The following is a 17,173-nucleotide window of genomic DNA, read 5'->3' as shown; positions in this document are numbered from 1 at the left end:
GCAGACCGTCAGCATAGATACTGAATCTTTGGGTATCTACCAATCTGATGATATATTTGTATGGCTACAAATGCTGTTCTGCTTTTCTTGGGAATTAACTTTTCTCCTGTGCACATACTGTTTGCATTTAAAACTAGCTTTTATGTGTCTGTGGCTCTTGCTATAGCTGGCAAATGCTTATGTCTCAAATCTGCAGTGATATGTGTTCTTACAGAATTTTTGAGGCTGATGTAAAGCAGCTTTCAGATGTGCATGAATTGAAAAGCATCTGTAATGTTTTGATGTGACCAGTATGAAGATATGATTGACCAAGTCTGGATTTACTTTGGTCATTCAAAGTAACAATCTGCGAACTCAGGGTGGGGGGAATCTATAATTCTGACATGTGTTCATTTGTGATATAATTGTTTTGAAAAAATTGTCAAGTTTTTTTGTCTCAAGATAACAAGCAGTTTTTTATAAGTTACGTGTTGTTAGGGACACACCTCCTCTCAAAATTCCATTCCTGTTTGGCTGGAGATAGAAAAGAGCTGTTTTGGTAGTGTCAGTTGTTTCTGTGCATGCATATTTCTAAAGAGAAAGGTTCAACTAATTTGGCTAAACTATGTGTTCCAGCTGGAGGCTGCCCTGAGGAGGCAAAAAGGTCTTATGGGCATGGACAGTTTTGGTACAACCTTGCCTGTTAATAGGTACTTTGAGACCTGCCCAGGATGGCATTAATGCTGTAAATAATGGCAGAGCTGATTCAGGAATGCTGAACAAATCAAGTATTGGGCAGTGTGCACAGAAAGTGGTTTGTTCTTACCTAAAGGTATTCCAACACATAGAGAACTTTTGAGAATATTCTTCAGGTCACTTTGTAAAGGAGATGTGATGTTAGAGGAGAACTTTTTGTGAACTGGGGGAAACATAGTGTATTGCTTTGGGTATTTTCATGGGAGCCCTAGAGAGGTTTTATAACTTTTTTTTTTTTTGGTGAGGCTACTGACTTTCTGAGGTTTGAACGCTCGTGGCATAACTGCATAAGCACTTTGTAAACATCTGGGAGGCTTAAGATGCTGCTGCTGCTCTCCTGGTGTTTTTCTCTCAGCTGAAGGTTGCTGCCCTCAAAGCTGAGCCACCCCTGTGGATCATATGAACTATCCTAGTCAATGCAAAGTCAGCCAGGTTATTTTAAATTACTGCTGGATGCAGCTGAGGGTAGTAGTGAACAGCTTGAGGTAATAACTGCTTAAGCCATTCCAGCTAGACTTCCAAGAGCACATCTGTCTGTGTCCTTATAAGTACAATACTTTAATCTCTCTATTGCTGTATTGTATTCAGGATTTGTCAGGACTGGAGAGCTGTTGCCAAGGGGAGTAGAACATTCAAGTGGAATGTTTTGGGGCTTCCTATCTGTCATTATTATCACATTGCAATAGAAAGATTTGAATGGTGAATGTGTAGCATATACATGGAATGGTAAAGTAAGTTTATTTTCATATATGAGGTAAATGTGTGGAAGTCATGCTTTGGAAACTCTTGGAAAGAGATTACTGTACAAAGTCTCTTCCCATACTCTGTTTCTAGTTCAGCTACTTCTAGCCACTTACCTTTGATTCCTAGCCATTTATCTTACCTTCTCTGTACCCTTGCTTCATTCCCCCAAAAACTTCCCTGTATTGAATTAGAAATATAATGAATTTTTTAGCTCTATTTTTTTTTTTATTTTTTGCCCCAGGTCCAGCAAGACTATGAATCTCTGTTCCAAATGCTTTGCTGGTAAGTGCAGTAAAAGGTTTTGTGTTTCCGTTAGATTATCGAAACCACGTTGTTGGCATCTCCCTTTGGATTTGTGCATGGGTTTCTCTTCCTTCAGTGTGTATATGTAATCAGATTTTCCTCACTTTGGTGCTTCATTTATTTGCTAATCAAGAACCTCTTGTGTAAATGTACCCATCAAACCTTGTTCTTGAAGTTTAGGGAATTTAGTTACATCCTTGAACTACAGAGTTTTGTTGCCAGCACAGCTCCTGTGCGGATGATGTGGTTTCCACAATGCATAAGTCTGAATTGTAATTTGGAATTTTGTAGGATTTATTTTGTAATAACCTCTGATATATAGAATGGATAAACACATTAAAAGGAAAAGTTGGTATAGAACATGTTGTTCCATTTCCTTTAACTTGCACCCCTTGAACATTAAGTCATCAGTAACTCATTGGTAGGCTGTTCTAATTACTTCATATTATTTTCTTATTGTAAAGTCATTGCTATTGTGTAAAATCTTAGAAATTGTTATTGACCTTTTCCTGTTAGCAGCTTCTAGCTTTGCTTTTCTGAATTAATTTTTTGGTATTATTTAGTATTGTAAACTTCCTTTTAATTGTAACTAAGGTCTTGTCATAGCTCACGATTTTTAATTGTCTTGGGGCAACAAATAAAATTTTTAAAGATTCAGCATTTTTTTTTAAACTTGAAAGCTTTTCTGGCATTTTTTAAACAAAAAATGAATTTTGACTTTTAGATTTCAGATCTTGGGTTCAGCATCACTTCATTAAACAAACACATGGGAAATAAAGATTGTCAAAAGGTTGTTCAGCAAAATGTATTTCTCTGGCTGTTTTCCAAAGCCTTGGGTATATTGAGGAAAGTGTAAGTCATTTCTTGTGTTCTTTCCCTACTGACCACAGTCACAAACTAGTCTTTGGTTTGACTCAGTAGGACTCTTGTGTTCATATTAGCACCGTAAATAACTTGTGTTTGTGTACTCAGCAATGCAGGTGTTCTGATTCTGAGACACCGAAACAGCCCATCCCTCATTTGCTGTGTTTAGCAGAGTACCCAACACTTCACAGCCAGCAGACCAGGCATTAGGCAGAGCATCTTTTATTTGGTTTTTGCTGGTTTGGGGCTTTTTTGTTGTTTGTTTGTTTGTAATTTTGTTTCTTTTTAACAAGAAGAAAAGTTCTTGTTGACTTCTATTCTGCAGTTTTTCTGAAATGCCATTACCTCTGATAAAGTTAATTTTTCTCTGTTGTAAAATGAGACCTTGTGTAATTGGTGGGGTGGGGGTGGGAGAGCTTATGTTTTTAAATTTTCAAGATGTTCCTTAGAGCCTGTTTATTTTAATGACATAAGTCTTTAGAAGAGTTTTAGTAACTTAAAAAGCTACTAGTGGTTGGAATAAAACAAGTTACTGTAGAAAAAGACAAATTTTACTCTATCTTATTTAGATCTTAACCATGGTTCCTTCAACAAGTATTGAAATAACCAGTTCTGTCAGAGTCGCAACTCAAAACCTCTCAATGTCATCATTCCAACATAAAAGTGTTTTTCTGTTTTTTCTTTTTTTTCCCTGATGGTTACTGAAATATTTTTAGCATCTTTTTGTACTGGGTTTCTAGCTACATATTGATACAGAAAGATGTATACTCCTATTTCTGTAAATTTCACCACCGTAGGTAGCAAGATTTTAGGCAAGTAAGGTGTTGAAAGATGTTTTTCACTGTTTCAGGCACTCCAGAGAAAGGGTGTGAAAAATAGTTCATTTTTTTTCTCTTTTAATGTGGCAGGTTATTTATTCAAATGTATTGAAGCAGAGGCAAAATTTCAAAATATTGAAATGATTTCAAAATACTGAAATATTTCAAAATATGACCATCATTTCCTTTTTCTTTTATTTCAGAAAAAAGAAATCCACACAACGAAAAAGGTTAGTAGCTCTTTAAATTTTTTTTTGTTGGTTTTTTTTCCAGAAGGAAGAATCCAGTCTTCCTTTTTAAAAAAAAAAGCAAAACAATTTGAGACACACAGAGCAAGAAAGACCCTTACATTTGTGTAAGCATTCCTTTTTTATATATATCAGGGGAAAAGGGCAACAAGCCTGTAAGGGATGAAACGTTGTGTTTACAGTGCAGTATGATTTATTTGTGGAACCTTCCTATCTTAGCAGGCTTTTCAGACTTTCTGAACTATCTACAAGTTTGTAAATACGTGATTATGAAGTCTTCTTTGCTTCTGCATTTCCTGGCTTCCCCATTGTTCTGGTTCTTCCAGGACAGGGCTAATTTCTGCAGTAGCCAGGAGGGGGCATGGCTAGGACACGGTTATTCTGTACCACCTCACCTCATTACCGGTGGGGAAAGAGACTCCTTCCAGTGAGAAGGGGTTGCCTTCCAATCAAGAAAACCTGGCAGAGAGAGTGGTCAGGTAACGCCAGTTCTGAGCATTTTGCATGTGAACCACTCACCTCGCTCTTGTACATTTTTGTTATTAATATTGTTGCTGTTAATATTTGTTTTCTTATCTCATTGCTGTTTCCAGTAAATTGTTGTTATCTCAGCCCACAATCTTTACCTTTTGTGCCTCCAGTTCTCCTCTCCAGCCCGCCACAGGGGGAGGGGGAAGTGAGGGAGCAGCTTGTTGTTTAGAGTTTTAGTGAGGGAAACTAAATTTGGGAATACTGTTCCTAAACAATGACGCCCATCTCTTGGGGAAAAAATTGTCATAGTTTGACATCCATCATATTTTTTTGACCAAATGCTTCTGATTTCTAAATTTATTACCAAAATAAATTCACTTAATTTTCACTCACATTTGTCCAAAGATGAGACAAACAGTAAAAGCAACCAGATTATGTAGCAGAGAGACTGGCATTCCTTGTTTTGACTCTCTTTTGTACTTTTTCGTACATTAAATGTGGCAATACTGCTCACAAGTCATTACACAGGTTAAGTTTTCTATGGCGAGAATGAGCTGCATACTGCACAGATACATGCAGCCCTTTGCCTGTAAGTGCCCAGTGTTTTGACCTGGATCCAGAAAGTTCACTAAGCTCTTCTGTACAACCACAAAATTGCTGTTCATTTGCCGCAGACTGGTTCTTAGCCTGCACATAAGGGTTGATGAATACTGTAGAAGAGTTTGAAGTTAGCTAACCTCTTCAGCTGTCTGCCTCCTCTTCACACCATCTGCCTCTTCCAAGAAGGAATACCTGACTTTTTTCACTTAAACCCTGTAGAAGCAACAGACTCTGAAATGTTCAAGAGCTTCTCTGAAATAATTTCAAGTTAATTGTACTTCTGCAAAGTACTTTACGACGTTGTGTCTCCAATTTAGTGCTGACCATGTGTTATCAATGCCTCAGAGTCTCCAGATACAGAACAAGTGTTAACCCTGCATATTGAAGCGCTTCACATAAATGCGCTCTTTAGATGGTGAAGACATAGTTGCTTCAGACTTCCCGTGCACCTAGAATACAAATGCAGTAGAGTCCTGTGGGTTTCAGAGGTTTTTTTGGTGGGATTTTTTTGGTCAGAATATAGGCTGGTAAGTAAAAAAATGCAAATTACCACCAGAGTGTCTCCCTTAGTGACACCACATCTTTCAAGAATGCTGCAGCCATTCTTCTTTCAGTATGGTAAACTGCAAATTCGGAATGGTTAAATACAGGATAGTGACACGTTAACATTTTCAAAAGTACTCCTTATTAGCCTATCTTTGCTCCCATGAGGTTTATGGAAATTTTAGTACCAATTTCAGGTAGGGACATTGAGTATTTTTTGAAATGCCACTTATAAAGTAGGATCTTTCAGGCAGGAATTCTGCATTCATGGAAACAACACCTGGTACCTCAAGAATTCAGTTTTAATTGGAACCTCTGGGAACAGTCACAAAACAAACTATTACAGAGTAAGAACAAAATTTTAAATTGAGAAAATGATAAAACTACACTTTCTACTTACATCACTCCCCAAAAATGCAGTCTGTCTTTAATCCATTTGATTGTAAGCATAGAAGGCTTAATTTGTGTTATGTTCCTATCAGCAATGGAAGGAGAGGTACAGGAAGTGGATTTCAGCTTGTTCAATAGTGTGCGAAACTGAAGGTAAGTGCAGCAGTGGATGGTTTGGTGGAGAGATGCAATGGGAAAACTGGAAGAAGATAAAATCTCATTAGAGTATTCACAGATTTGTGAATCAAAATCATAGGCATTCTGTCTGAACCTGTAATTGAAACTTCTAGAGGTGGGTGTCCATCTCCTAATCCAGCTGTGCAATATTTATATTCACATTGTGCAAAATGCAGCAGATCAGCATCACTGAAATTGGGAAGATAACTGTATAACCCAAGAATTGTCTGGGTTTTAGGGGCTTCAACTCATACTTTTAGATTGAAATAAAACACATATTTTTACATACTGGATTCTTGATGACTAAAAAATTAGAGTCTATTTTTAATCTTCCTTATAAACTAGCAGAAAGTCAGTATTGCTGGAACCATGTATGTATTTTTAATATATATGCTTAACTCTGTGCTAGGTTATTATGAAATTTTGAAACTTTGATAGTATTTTTTATCTTCCTGAATTGAAAAGATCTACTAAGGAGTGAAAAAGAAAAATAGACATTAATGTATACTATATACATCGTCTGAGTCTAGAAGTGTCAGATTCTGCCTGAACTCAGATGTCTGACTGTAGAGTTACTTCATATTTTTGCATATCTTAACCTTCCTGCTTTGTTGAGCAGACCTTTATTTTGTCATGCTTAAATCACACACAGTTTTTGGAGCTTACAAAATTAGGAGTTTTTTGTGTCTCAGACTTACTGAGCAGTACAGTTTCCTTTTCTCTCAGTTTTTGTAAATCTTGGGAGCTCTTTGGAACTTGTCTGTTTATTGCTGCCACGTCTGGCAGTAATAACTCCTAGTGCAAGCATGAGCTGGCAAAAATCAGCGTTCCTGCCTAAATAGGTTTTGCTGTTAATTAGCTGATGATTTGATCCTTAGTCAAGCTTTCAGTTTGCTTACTGGAAACCTTTTCAGCAGGTGCATCTTGTATGTTGCTAGTTCAAATTATGCTTTTTTTCTGTACCCTATTGGATGGCAATTGCTAAATTATGCTTCATTTAGCCCTTGTGTTCATAAAGTTTTCAGTCCTAAACGAATTATTAAAAATTGTTATGTTTGTATTTTTCGTACCTTTGTAATTTCTGATGTGAATCCACAAGTTTTACTACTTTGTTAGAGAAGCAGCAAGAAGTGTTTCCAGAAGTTTGAAAACATCACTAAGAACTAGTTTTCTTCACCACCACACAAGACATTTATTTTTTCAGTATGGTATTCCCTTTGTTGGCTCCTAATAGAAGCCAGTGCCTCAATATGTTGCTTCATTGGATTAGAATTTGCTGCTGTATTCACGTCTGTCTTTGTATTTTGAAGTAAATGGACTGCTTGCTACAAAAATGGCCCTCACTGGCTAGAGCTTGAAAGTAGTCAGGCTTCATCTTTAACTTTTATTGCACAGTCAAGCTTGCAGCTGAATATTTCTTTGGAAAATTGTACAGCTGTTACAGTGGCAACAAGAATGCTTCTAATTTCTCGAGCACCTGCTAGTAGAGAACTATAACATTTCAGATATAACCATGGATATTGTTTGGCATACATTCAGTTTCTTTTACCTTATACCCCAAGAATTTCCAAATGGGTAAGCCTGATAGGAAAAAGATGTCTTAGCATAATTAATACACTTGAAACATGAAATGTATGCTAAGCTTGAAAAAGAGACCATGAAATGGAATTAAGAAAAACATTGGCTAAACTACTTCAGTTATTTATACGCTCGATTTGCACTGCTGATCCCAGACATTCCTTTTACTCTGTTAGTATGCATTATTCCTTGCTTTAAAAAATTTTAAAAATCTGAGCAGTAGCTCTGTTTGGATTGTTAGAACAGGGAAATAATTTGTGGAAAGGTTGAGAAGGGATTTATAGGTTTTTAGTTGACTCCTTTTACCCTAACCTGTCTTAAAGGTTTGGAGGGGAAATACAAATTAAGATAAAATTAATTTATTCAAATCAGTTGTATGATCTAAGTTTAGGACTAATCATTTTACTTTTGTCAAAAGTAAACATCAGCCAAATCTTCCAGCATATTTATACTGCACCTTCCTAAGTCTCAGTATATACAAGAGAATTGGAAATTTGAGAGAGAGGGATACCTGAAGCTTTCTAGCCTTGCTGGAGTTCAATGCGGATCACATGTTGAGTGAAGTTAGTAAAACATTACTTGCTGGGTCCACGTCTACCTTGTCATGGCATGGAAGCTGCACAGTACAGTGCTCCTAAGTTGCTTTGTGTCAGTACTGATATGATTTGGCTATGCATTGTATAAAAGGTGTGAAAGATGCTGTGCAGAAGGCACAACCCTCATGTTGCCCAGACCTGGCTGTGTGAAGGCATTGTGTGCACAGCAGTGCTGTGAAGGGTGTCAGCAGGGCCAGTGGCCAATGGCTCAGCTGCTGGTTTGGTGTGCTCAATTACTTTGTTCTTTTTCATCCTCCTTTATCTTCCCCGGTATGAAATAGTGGGAAGGGGCAAGCACTGATGGAGGACAGACCCATGAAGTTTCTGTGCAATTGTTAGTGGAAGAAAGAATTTCTTTCACAGCTGTCACTCAAATGTTGTGTATTGAGGCAGGACAGGTTTTTCTTCTTCTCTGTTCTTCTTTCTGGGTACTTTAAGGTAGTGGGGCGTAAGTGTCTTTTCACCAACACATTCTAGTAAAACTGAATGCCTTTTAATTAATAACTTTTATCATTTTACAGTCAATCAATCCTATCAGCAAACTACCCTGTAGGACATTAGTGGCTGTTGGATTGTGTCTTGCAAAATTCAGTCTAATACACTGGGGCTCATTGTTAAAAATATAAATTACACTCAAGCAAAAATATGACCTTTTCTCAGTACTGGCTACCCAAAGAGACTACCAAATAGTTTTTAATTTATGTTTTTCCTCTCTCTTGACAAGATGTCACTGATATTTTCCATGTGTTTTCTTTTTCTTATCTCAGGGGAGTGCCAGTCCCATTGTATAGATTGATCTACAAGCAAAGAAAAGAGCTAAAGCCCTTTTTTTTTCTCAGACTTGCATTATTTTTAGTTTTCATAGCTCTGTTTTCTAGTGTTTTTTTCTTCATGGTAAAGCTAGTTTCTTTCTCTTTTCTTAATATCTTGTTCCCCTTCTAACTTGTAACCTTTCCAAATGACTTGTTCAAACATCAGCTGTAATTTAGTCTCTTGTGTATATGTTTTCTGTTGATGTAAAAAAAATGTTTGGAAATATGACTTAATTGTCATACTGTTTGCACTTTGGCAGCATGAAAGTGGAGTTACCTATTGAGGATGTGCAACCCACGGGTTTAATTTGTTTAACTTTTTTATGACTCTATTCTCTTATAAATGTGTGCATAAGATAGAAGAAGGAATGGTTTTTTTTTCTAATTTAGCAATTTGCTTGATTTATGGAAAAGTCTGTGCTCTGTTTTGTGTGTTTGCTCGTTTGGAACCCCTCTATAGTTTATAGAGACACTAGTGATTTGTTCCTTAGCGTCCCTGTGGAGTTTGTTCCATATTACAATCTAATTCCATGTCCGTGTCATGCACTCCTGAGCTGTTAATTTGTACATTTCGATGCAGTTTGTTTCATCGTGTTTTTGTAATCCAAACTGAATCTAACGAGCTATGTGCTTTGGGGACCCAGCCTTGCCTTGCCAATTAGAACAAGTGGTTACTGAGAGAGAGCATGTTTTAAATAAAACATGGCACCTCTGCATGGGACCAGCAGCCTTCGGGGAATAAAATGAGGATATTTAACTCTTTCTGCCTGAGACGAGAGGGCAATATTTAGTGAGCGCATTTTAGAACCATCCAACTCAGTGCTTTAAGAAGTATTATGCAGATTCATGGTGTGTCTTTTAAATAAAATGTAGTTTGCCTTTGGAGATGTTAGGAACTGCTGCCTGCGGAGTGTTTAGGAATTCAGAAGGATAACTATTGAGCTGACTGCATGTTTTCTAGGATTCTGATTCCTAATGCCCCATCAAAATTGTACAGGACTAGCAGCTACCTTTTTCTTTCCCCTTATACTGCTGTACAGGAGGCTGAGAGAGAACAGGAGGGAGTGCCAGATGGTAAAAGAGCTGATTCCAGAAGGTATTTTACAGGGGAAGGAATCTAGAAACAGCATTTATTTAATTAGAGTGCTAAGGTTATGTGCTAGATGACCAAGAGGAAGGTATAATTTTGAGGTAACTGAGAATGTGTATTTATGATCAATATTTGTGATCATTGAAGAAACTACCCAGCATTTTACTGGTCTTCGACTAACTACCTGGTGAATTCAATCAAGACACAACAATGATTTAGGAAGTTAACTCTACTTTGAAATTCTTTCTTGCATTCCATCCCCAGCATTTCCTTTCCTCTGTCATTGCTATTAACTTGTACATCTACATGCTTGAGCATCTCCTAACACAAGCAGTTACTGTCCAACAGCAAGTCTAAGCTGAGGACAGTGAGAAAGAATTTAGGTGAACAGTCATGGCAATTGACTCAGACAACATTTCAACAGTCCTTGCATACACAAGCAAGACAAGACCAAGAAAGACCTCCGATGTGAGGACCTTTCTGTTGAGCAGCTCGCTATACAGGAAGTAGAGCTGTTTGCTAAGGTGATTTAAGCTCGTAGGGAAGCAGGTGTACGGGACAAACGTGATCTGGATAATAGAATGAAATGTAACTGATGACTCTGCAGTTCTTCAGCCATTTCGTATGAAAGAAATGTGATCTAGCAGCTAGACAGCTAGCTAGGATCCTGACTTGATTTCCTTTTCACAGTCAATGAGGATTTCTTTGTCATACTTGACAAGTTGGGGTTTTTTTGTCTTTGCTCTTCTGTTCCTCATCAGTTACTGAGAGATGATAATATTTCCCTGCTGATTTTGGACAACCTGATTTTGGACTTGCCTTTCATACACTTAAGGAATGTATGCAGTTAGGAACCTTTTATTCCTTTATCTTGTCTTAGCTTTCAGAAGTCTTAGGCAAAATTTTGGAATTTCATTTCTTGCCTGTGTCTTTTCTGCAGTTGAATTTCTGTTCTTCATCTTCTTGACATTTTATCTTCAGTCCAATTTGTTTCTCCTCTTAATTTAAAGGGAATTGTATTGCACTGCTACAATTAATGCATACAATTTCTTTTTAAACTTTTAATGCTTTTTCTTATGGAGCCTGCAAACATGCCAGTCATTGTTTATTCATATCAGTCTTCTTATATGTATTGCAAAACTTGTATGTTCTCACAAAGTTAGTCACCAGAGGGCAAACTGCTCATGCAGATTTAGTCAATACAACTATAACTTTCTGCTTTTTAAAGAAAACCTCAATGGTCTATGAGTGAGTTTCCATATGGTATTAATTAAATGGAAAGTATAATGACTGTTGTCTTCAGAGATAAAGAAGTTAGAATTTACATTGAATGAGATGGAATTTTTAAAAGGTAAAATTTCAACTGTTGGACTCATTTGCAAGCATTGGGGGAAAAATACCCCATCGATAATCTTTTTCCTTGTTGGCACATTAAATATCCCTTACTAAATAAGTGATTAAATATCACTTAACAATTAGTGAGGGAGAAAATAGTAGCTTAAAACAGTTTTCAACAGGCATGTCTTCATCCTTAATTTTAAGTAGATGACTCTCTATTATGGGGGCAGGTGTGTGTGTGTAATCCTATGCTGGAGATTCAGATAAGGCCTTTCTTGAAAAGTTACCTGAAATAATTGCATCTCTAATAACTGAACCTGTAAGATTTTGTTCTTTCTCGTTTGCAGAAAGCATAGGCTGTTGACTGAATCGGGCACTGAACATTTAGGAAATGACAAGACAGGTTATGGTGCTGTAATAATTAATCCAATCTGTGTGTATGCATTGTAACTGTCTTTTAATTGTGATAAAAGGATCAGAGTACAGGAAAGCACAAGATTACTGGCCTAATCTCCTGGTTTAAATCACAAGTCATTAAATATGATCTAGGTAAACTCTGTTTGCTGAAAATTTCTCCTTTAAAAGCTGCTCTGTCTTGATGTGAGGATGCTGGGGGTTCTGAATGCACCACGGTTGCTAGTATTTCTAATGAATAGGCCCTCTCACTATTAAGTAATACTAGGGTATACATTCTTAATTGCAACATTATAGGGATGACATTTGCACATTGAGCTGAATGGAGAATAATTATTTTCTTCAGAGAATTTCTTTAAAGAACTCATTAGCCCCTTAGTGCTTCAAGAAAACAAGTAATTTACCATCTTGACATTTGTTTGAGTCTGAGATGGTGATATTCTTGTTCGCTATACATAGATAAGAATCTAAAGCACAAATGTCAAATGTTCACAGGTATTGGATATCAACTTTGAGAAGCCTTGGAACTGCAGTCCTTTCTTAATCTCTTTCCCACAAGACATACAATTTTTTGATGCTTGAGGCATTAAAAGTACACATCTCCCTGCCTCTATGGAACTGCAAGGGTATTTAATGCTTCTCCTGGTGAACCTAAGAATAACTTTGAACATCCTGAAAATAAATATGAGGAGGAACTTACAAAAGTCATGTCAAAATTCTGTAGCAGAGAAAGTAGGTAGAATTTAGTTCTCTGATTTTTCTTCGGAATCTTCCTTGGGGTTAAAACAAAGTCAAGAGCAGAAAGGAGCTTTCCTTTCTGTAAAATTCCAGTTGCACATTTTGAATGTCTTTCATTCTATCCAGTCAGAAAGTTAAGGGTCCTCTAAAAGACCAAGTTCTGTGACTGCATGCATTATGAAAATAATTTAAAATTAAATAAAGAGGTCAGATCACAAGGGTAAAAAATTGATTAGATCAGGCACTTCTTTATTTCAGACTGCTTGACTTTTCAAGCTTAGTGTAGGATTTTGCCATTCTGTAATGCCATCCCCAATCTTCTGGTATCAATATATGCAGTTATGTGGAACTGTTGACTGTTACTGGGCAAAAGCATTTGGAAACCGTGAGTCAAGAGTGTTGATTCTGAGCTGTTGGGCTGCAGTCAGGTTGGACCCAAATGCTCTGTCTCAGTTGATCAGAAGTGCTGAAGCTGAACAAGCAATCTGACTGTGATCTTCTATTGAGTCCACATTCTGAGATTGCTCTTTTCTTGCTGCAACAAAAGCAGCTCTAGTAATAGTCCTTGGAACATAATGCAAGATTTTTCTCTCTCTGCTATGCACTAAGGCTTCTCATCAGGCATGTGGAGGGAGGCTCTGGTTTGTATATTTTTAACTACTGATGTTACCCACACCATAGCTGTTTATTACTTGAGGAAGCGAACGCGTGAATTTCATGATGTGCGAGGTTAATGATCCAATGTATAAGGAGGAACCCTGACATTTATCTACATTAATAGTTTAGCAACACTGGTAGCATTTTTGTTAGGTTTCAGCTCCTGAATAACTGGAGCTTTTATATTTTGGGATTGGGGCATTTCTGCCCAGCTCTGTGGAAAAGGTCCCATATAAGTGGAGAGCAAATTGTGAGCAGACAATAGATGTCTTGGGGGCTTGGTAAGCATTAGAAATGACCAAAAGTGAACTTGTGTATCTCAAATGCTTTAGGATTGCTCAAGTGGACGTGGTTTTCACTGGAATTTGTTTGCTGTGAGTTCAATCAGCAGTAAAAGACTCATTTCTTTTTTGGCAATTCTATAAGTTACAGGCTTTGTTCTTTTAACAAAAGACGGTGGAATTTTGCCTTCTGTTTTGTGTTTTGCTTCAGAATAGGAAAAAAAACCTTTCAACACTTTAGAGGGTGTCTGTGGAGGTAAATACCAGTCTGGCTCATTTCCAGGCTGAGAAGGAAATACACTGTGCTATTTACCATTGTGTTCTATCAGTGTTTAATAGAGCATTACTGCTCTTCATAGACAAGCTTATGTTCTCCTCTGTTGACACGTCCTACCCTGCAATATGTGGAGAAATATAAAGTTGATCCCAGTGTAGGTGAATGCAGTCTTTTACCATGATGTTTTCTGTGCCTCAGGAAAGTCTGTGCTTAGCTTCAAGTCCTCAGCAGAACTGCTGTCTGCTGAAATACTTTTAGCAGCAATTTGAAAACTAGATTTTGACAATGCTGATTCCTTTTTTTTTCCCTTGAGACTCACTAATATCTAGAGAAAATTGTGATAGATGTAAATAATCCCAAGAATGCAGAAGCATATGATGAGTGCAGACATCTACTCAAATTGACAAAGTAATACAAAGTAATGTTTAGAAATAGCTCAAACATTACTCTTCATACTGCACTACTTCTGTGAGTGTCCATAATTATTATTTTTAAAAGAGTTAAAATTATTGTATAACTGGAAACTTTTGACTCTAAAGGTTTAATTTAAGATAGACATAGCAGTCACTTGTTTTGCTAATCGGCACATGAAAATCATAGCTGATATGTGACTGCAGCTAGTTGATGGTAACTGGATGTGTTCCAGTATGAATATTTTCTTTTTTTTTTTCTAAATGAGCTCTTGAATCTGTGCACAATTGAATTGTAAAAAAGAGTATCTCTGAATCCAAAATCAAGATGCCTGGCAACATTCTCCAAATCAATACATCTGGTAGCTGTGGGTAGCGGTAGGTCTCCAGTGCATTTCAGTCCTTTCTTTCCCCCCCCGGCCTTTTTTTTTTTTTCTTTTTTCTTTTTCGTTCTTTGAAAGGGTCCTGGTGTGCTTTAGTTGTGGAGAAATATATAGGAATATTCATCTATTAGATTTAGAAATGCAGAGTGCTGAAAGCTTTTGTTACAGAACCAGTTTTTCTTGGTAGTAACTAAATGAGCTTTTCTTCGTGTAAAGGTCAGATTTCATGTATTTGTTCCCACTTGAGCTCATTTTTGACAGAATGAAAGCTATTTTGCTCTTGATTTATAAGATATTTACTGTGAGTTAGTATGGCATAAACATCTGACATTGTGAGCAGCACTGTACTGCTGACCATGCCTTGTTGAAAAGAATCTTAAGGTATTTATTGTGGCCTTTCCTGCAGGTACTGTAACAAAGTAGAAAATGTCCCTTTCCAGGAGAGCAGGAGTAATTATTTTAACTTGAAACTGTTCTCTCTTTCATACAGCAAGCTGCAGTAACTCCCTGCAGATAGAATGGTCAGTTGTGACTCCATCCACACAGCTGGGCCTGAGAAATTAATTGTACCTTGACTTACAAGGAAAGGAAACTTAGGGCTCATTCACTTAAGACTTCCGAAGATGGTATTTTCAGTAGGACTTGAGAGTCCATTCTTCATTTAGGAGACTTCAGGACATAATTAAAGTACTAAATCTTTATCACTAAAGCTACTATGGCAGCTTGTCCTTTAGTTAGACTTAGCAAGGTATTCAAATAAGAGTCTAGCTATTTTATATTGAAGAAAATCTAAGCAGATGATTAATTGTATTGATGTGATGACACAATTTATAGAAATTGAAGATGATTTCTGTGAAGAAATTTTTACTAACATTTTGTTATCATAAAAGCAGTCATTTTTATTAACAGTAGTAGTGCCTCTAAGCACAAAGCATTTGAGATAACTTCTTACTTGACTAAGTTTTAAGTCATTTTTAAGTTCCTATGTTTGTGAACCTTCTATGAAATTCCAGTTTGCTGTATTCCTAAACTATAAATGGACAAAAGAGATAGAAAGCAAGACGTGTCCAACAAACAGGACAAATACTAAGCTTAATTATTTTGTAAATGCATGTAGATAGCCCTTAATTTTTTAATTAACAAAAGGAAGTTCTTGATTTCATTATTAAATGTGAACAGTGACTAAGAATCAGTCTTTAAACATGTTCACCAAATAATAAAACATTTTGGTTAAAATCAGTCCCTTATGAACCAGGATTAGAATAACATTTTCTAAGTTTAAAATTTGACAACTCTTTCTAGAGCTGCCTGGTTAGAACCTATTGATTCCATTTCTCCTTTCTTAGTGAAACTCAAAGGAATTCAGACCCTGAAAATTGAAGAAAATAAGTGAGATTATATTCTTGAACAGGTGAAGAAACCCCATGTACTATTTTGTGTGCTCCATCAGGTTTGAGGCTGAGTGGCTGTAGAACCTGTGTAAGCAACTAACTGCAAGGGTTGAGATGTTTGCTGGTTTCTACCCAGCCTTCCTTTTTTGCTTAGCCAAAAGGAAGCTGTAGCTTCTAGGCTCTCAGTGGAAGCCCTTTAACTTGCGTATGTCTGGGCCACCTTCCCTCTCTGGTTTTCCCCATTCTCTGAAAGACTTGGGGTTGGGTGGGGGCAGAGAAGTTAAAGTGGCATGGCATTTACTGTGTTCAAAACAGACATTTTTTCTCCCCTCCCTTGTGTTAGAAAACTCTTCTTTCCTTTTATATTGTGCCTTATATTGCATTCAGTAAGGTACTATATTCTAGTAAGGACACAAGCACCTTTACAAAACACTTACTCATGTATAACTGGATTATTGAAGAGAAAGTTTCCTAAGTTTTGAGTGTACTTGCAGGTTCCAGTTGGTTGGGTGAAACTAGTAGCAAATTACTATTGTGGCTTTTTTGTGCTGTTCTGTGCAGTTCTGGCTCTCTAGGTGCACAACTTTCTTCACTAAAACATTTCAATAGTAGTATTTAGTATCACTTACCAAATAGAAGCTTAATATGGAGTGGCATTTCATGGTTAACTGCAACTCATTTTCTGCCCTTTGCTCAAGGGAAAGCAAGTAGGAAGCTTCCTGCCTCTTTCCCCAGTTTTACTGCAGATCAGGGAAACAGAGACTATAAAAGTTAGCTTCTTTTTCCACTATATAAGTTTGTGCAGCAAGGTTTTAACAATTTTTCAGTTATGCCTTGGCCTATTAGCAGGAATATACAGTGGCGCAAGAATGAATTTGTTGAAAATTTTATGCCTCCACGACCTCCATATTGTAGAATGATATCCTTCTGCAGTGTTATTAAGTAATTTTTCTTCTCCTCTTAAATTAATGCTGATGTTCTATGACTGGATTTGTTCTTGTCTTCAGATTGGAACATAACAGAAAAAATCTTATTGCTGGTACATTAAAATTAATTGTTTAAGTACTTCCCTTGAAGTAGAATTCAACTAGAAAGACTATAATGTAAAATCACTGATTTAGTTGTGCTTTCATGTATGGAAAAGTGCTTTTGGAGCATTCAGGTCATCAGGAGAATGCAGAAGATAAGGATGAGTGGAAATCACGGTGAGAAAAGGGCAAACTCCTGAGGAAGAGGAGATACTGTTGTCCATCTGTGTCAGTACTGCAAGGGGTAACAACTCTTTGGAGTTCTGCCTTTAGTGAGCATTGTAATG

The 17,173-nt window shown here is 37.0% G+C and overlaps 1 protein-coding gene across 2 annotated transcripts in view; it reads left to right on the top strand.

The window, feature by feature from the left end:
* The window catches only part of ZFAND3 (zinc finger AN1-type containing 3), a 135,455-nt gene that overhangs the window by 31,409 nt on the left and 86,873 nt on the right, over window positions 1–17,173 (top strand). For both annotated transcript variants that reach the window (XM_069009835.1, XM_069009836.1), the window contains exons 2-3: window positions 1,721–1,761; window positions 3,668–3,694. In XM_069009835.1, the coding sequence (XP_068865936.1) occupies window positions 1,721–1,761; window positions 3,668–3,694 (68 nt within the window). The remainder of the gene's footprint in view (window positions 1–1,720; window positions 1,762–3,667; window positions 3,695–17,173) is intronic.

Source organism: Aphelocoma coerulescens, chromosome 3, assembly GCF_041296385.1.
Source record: "Aphelocoma coerulescens isolate FSJ_1873_10779 chromosome 3, UR_Acoe_1.0, whole genome shotgun sequence".
NCBI classification, from domain to species: domain Eukaryota; kingdom Metazoa; phylum Chordata; class Aves; order Passeriformes; family Corvidae; genus Aphelocoma; species Aphelocoma coerulescens.
The sequence above is the reverse complement of the archived record's forward strand: the minus strand, read 5'-3'. Positions and strand labels throughout refer to the sequence as shown.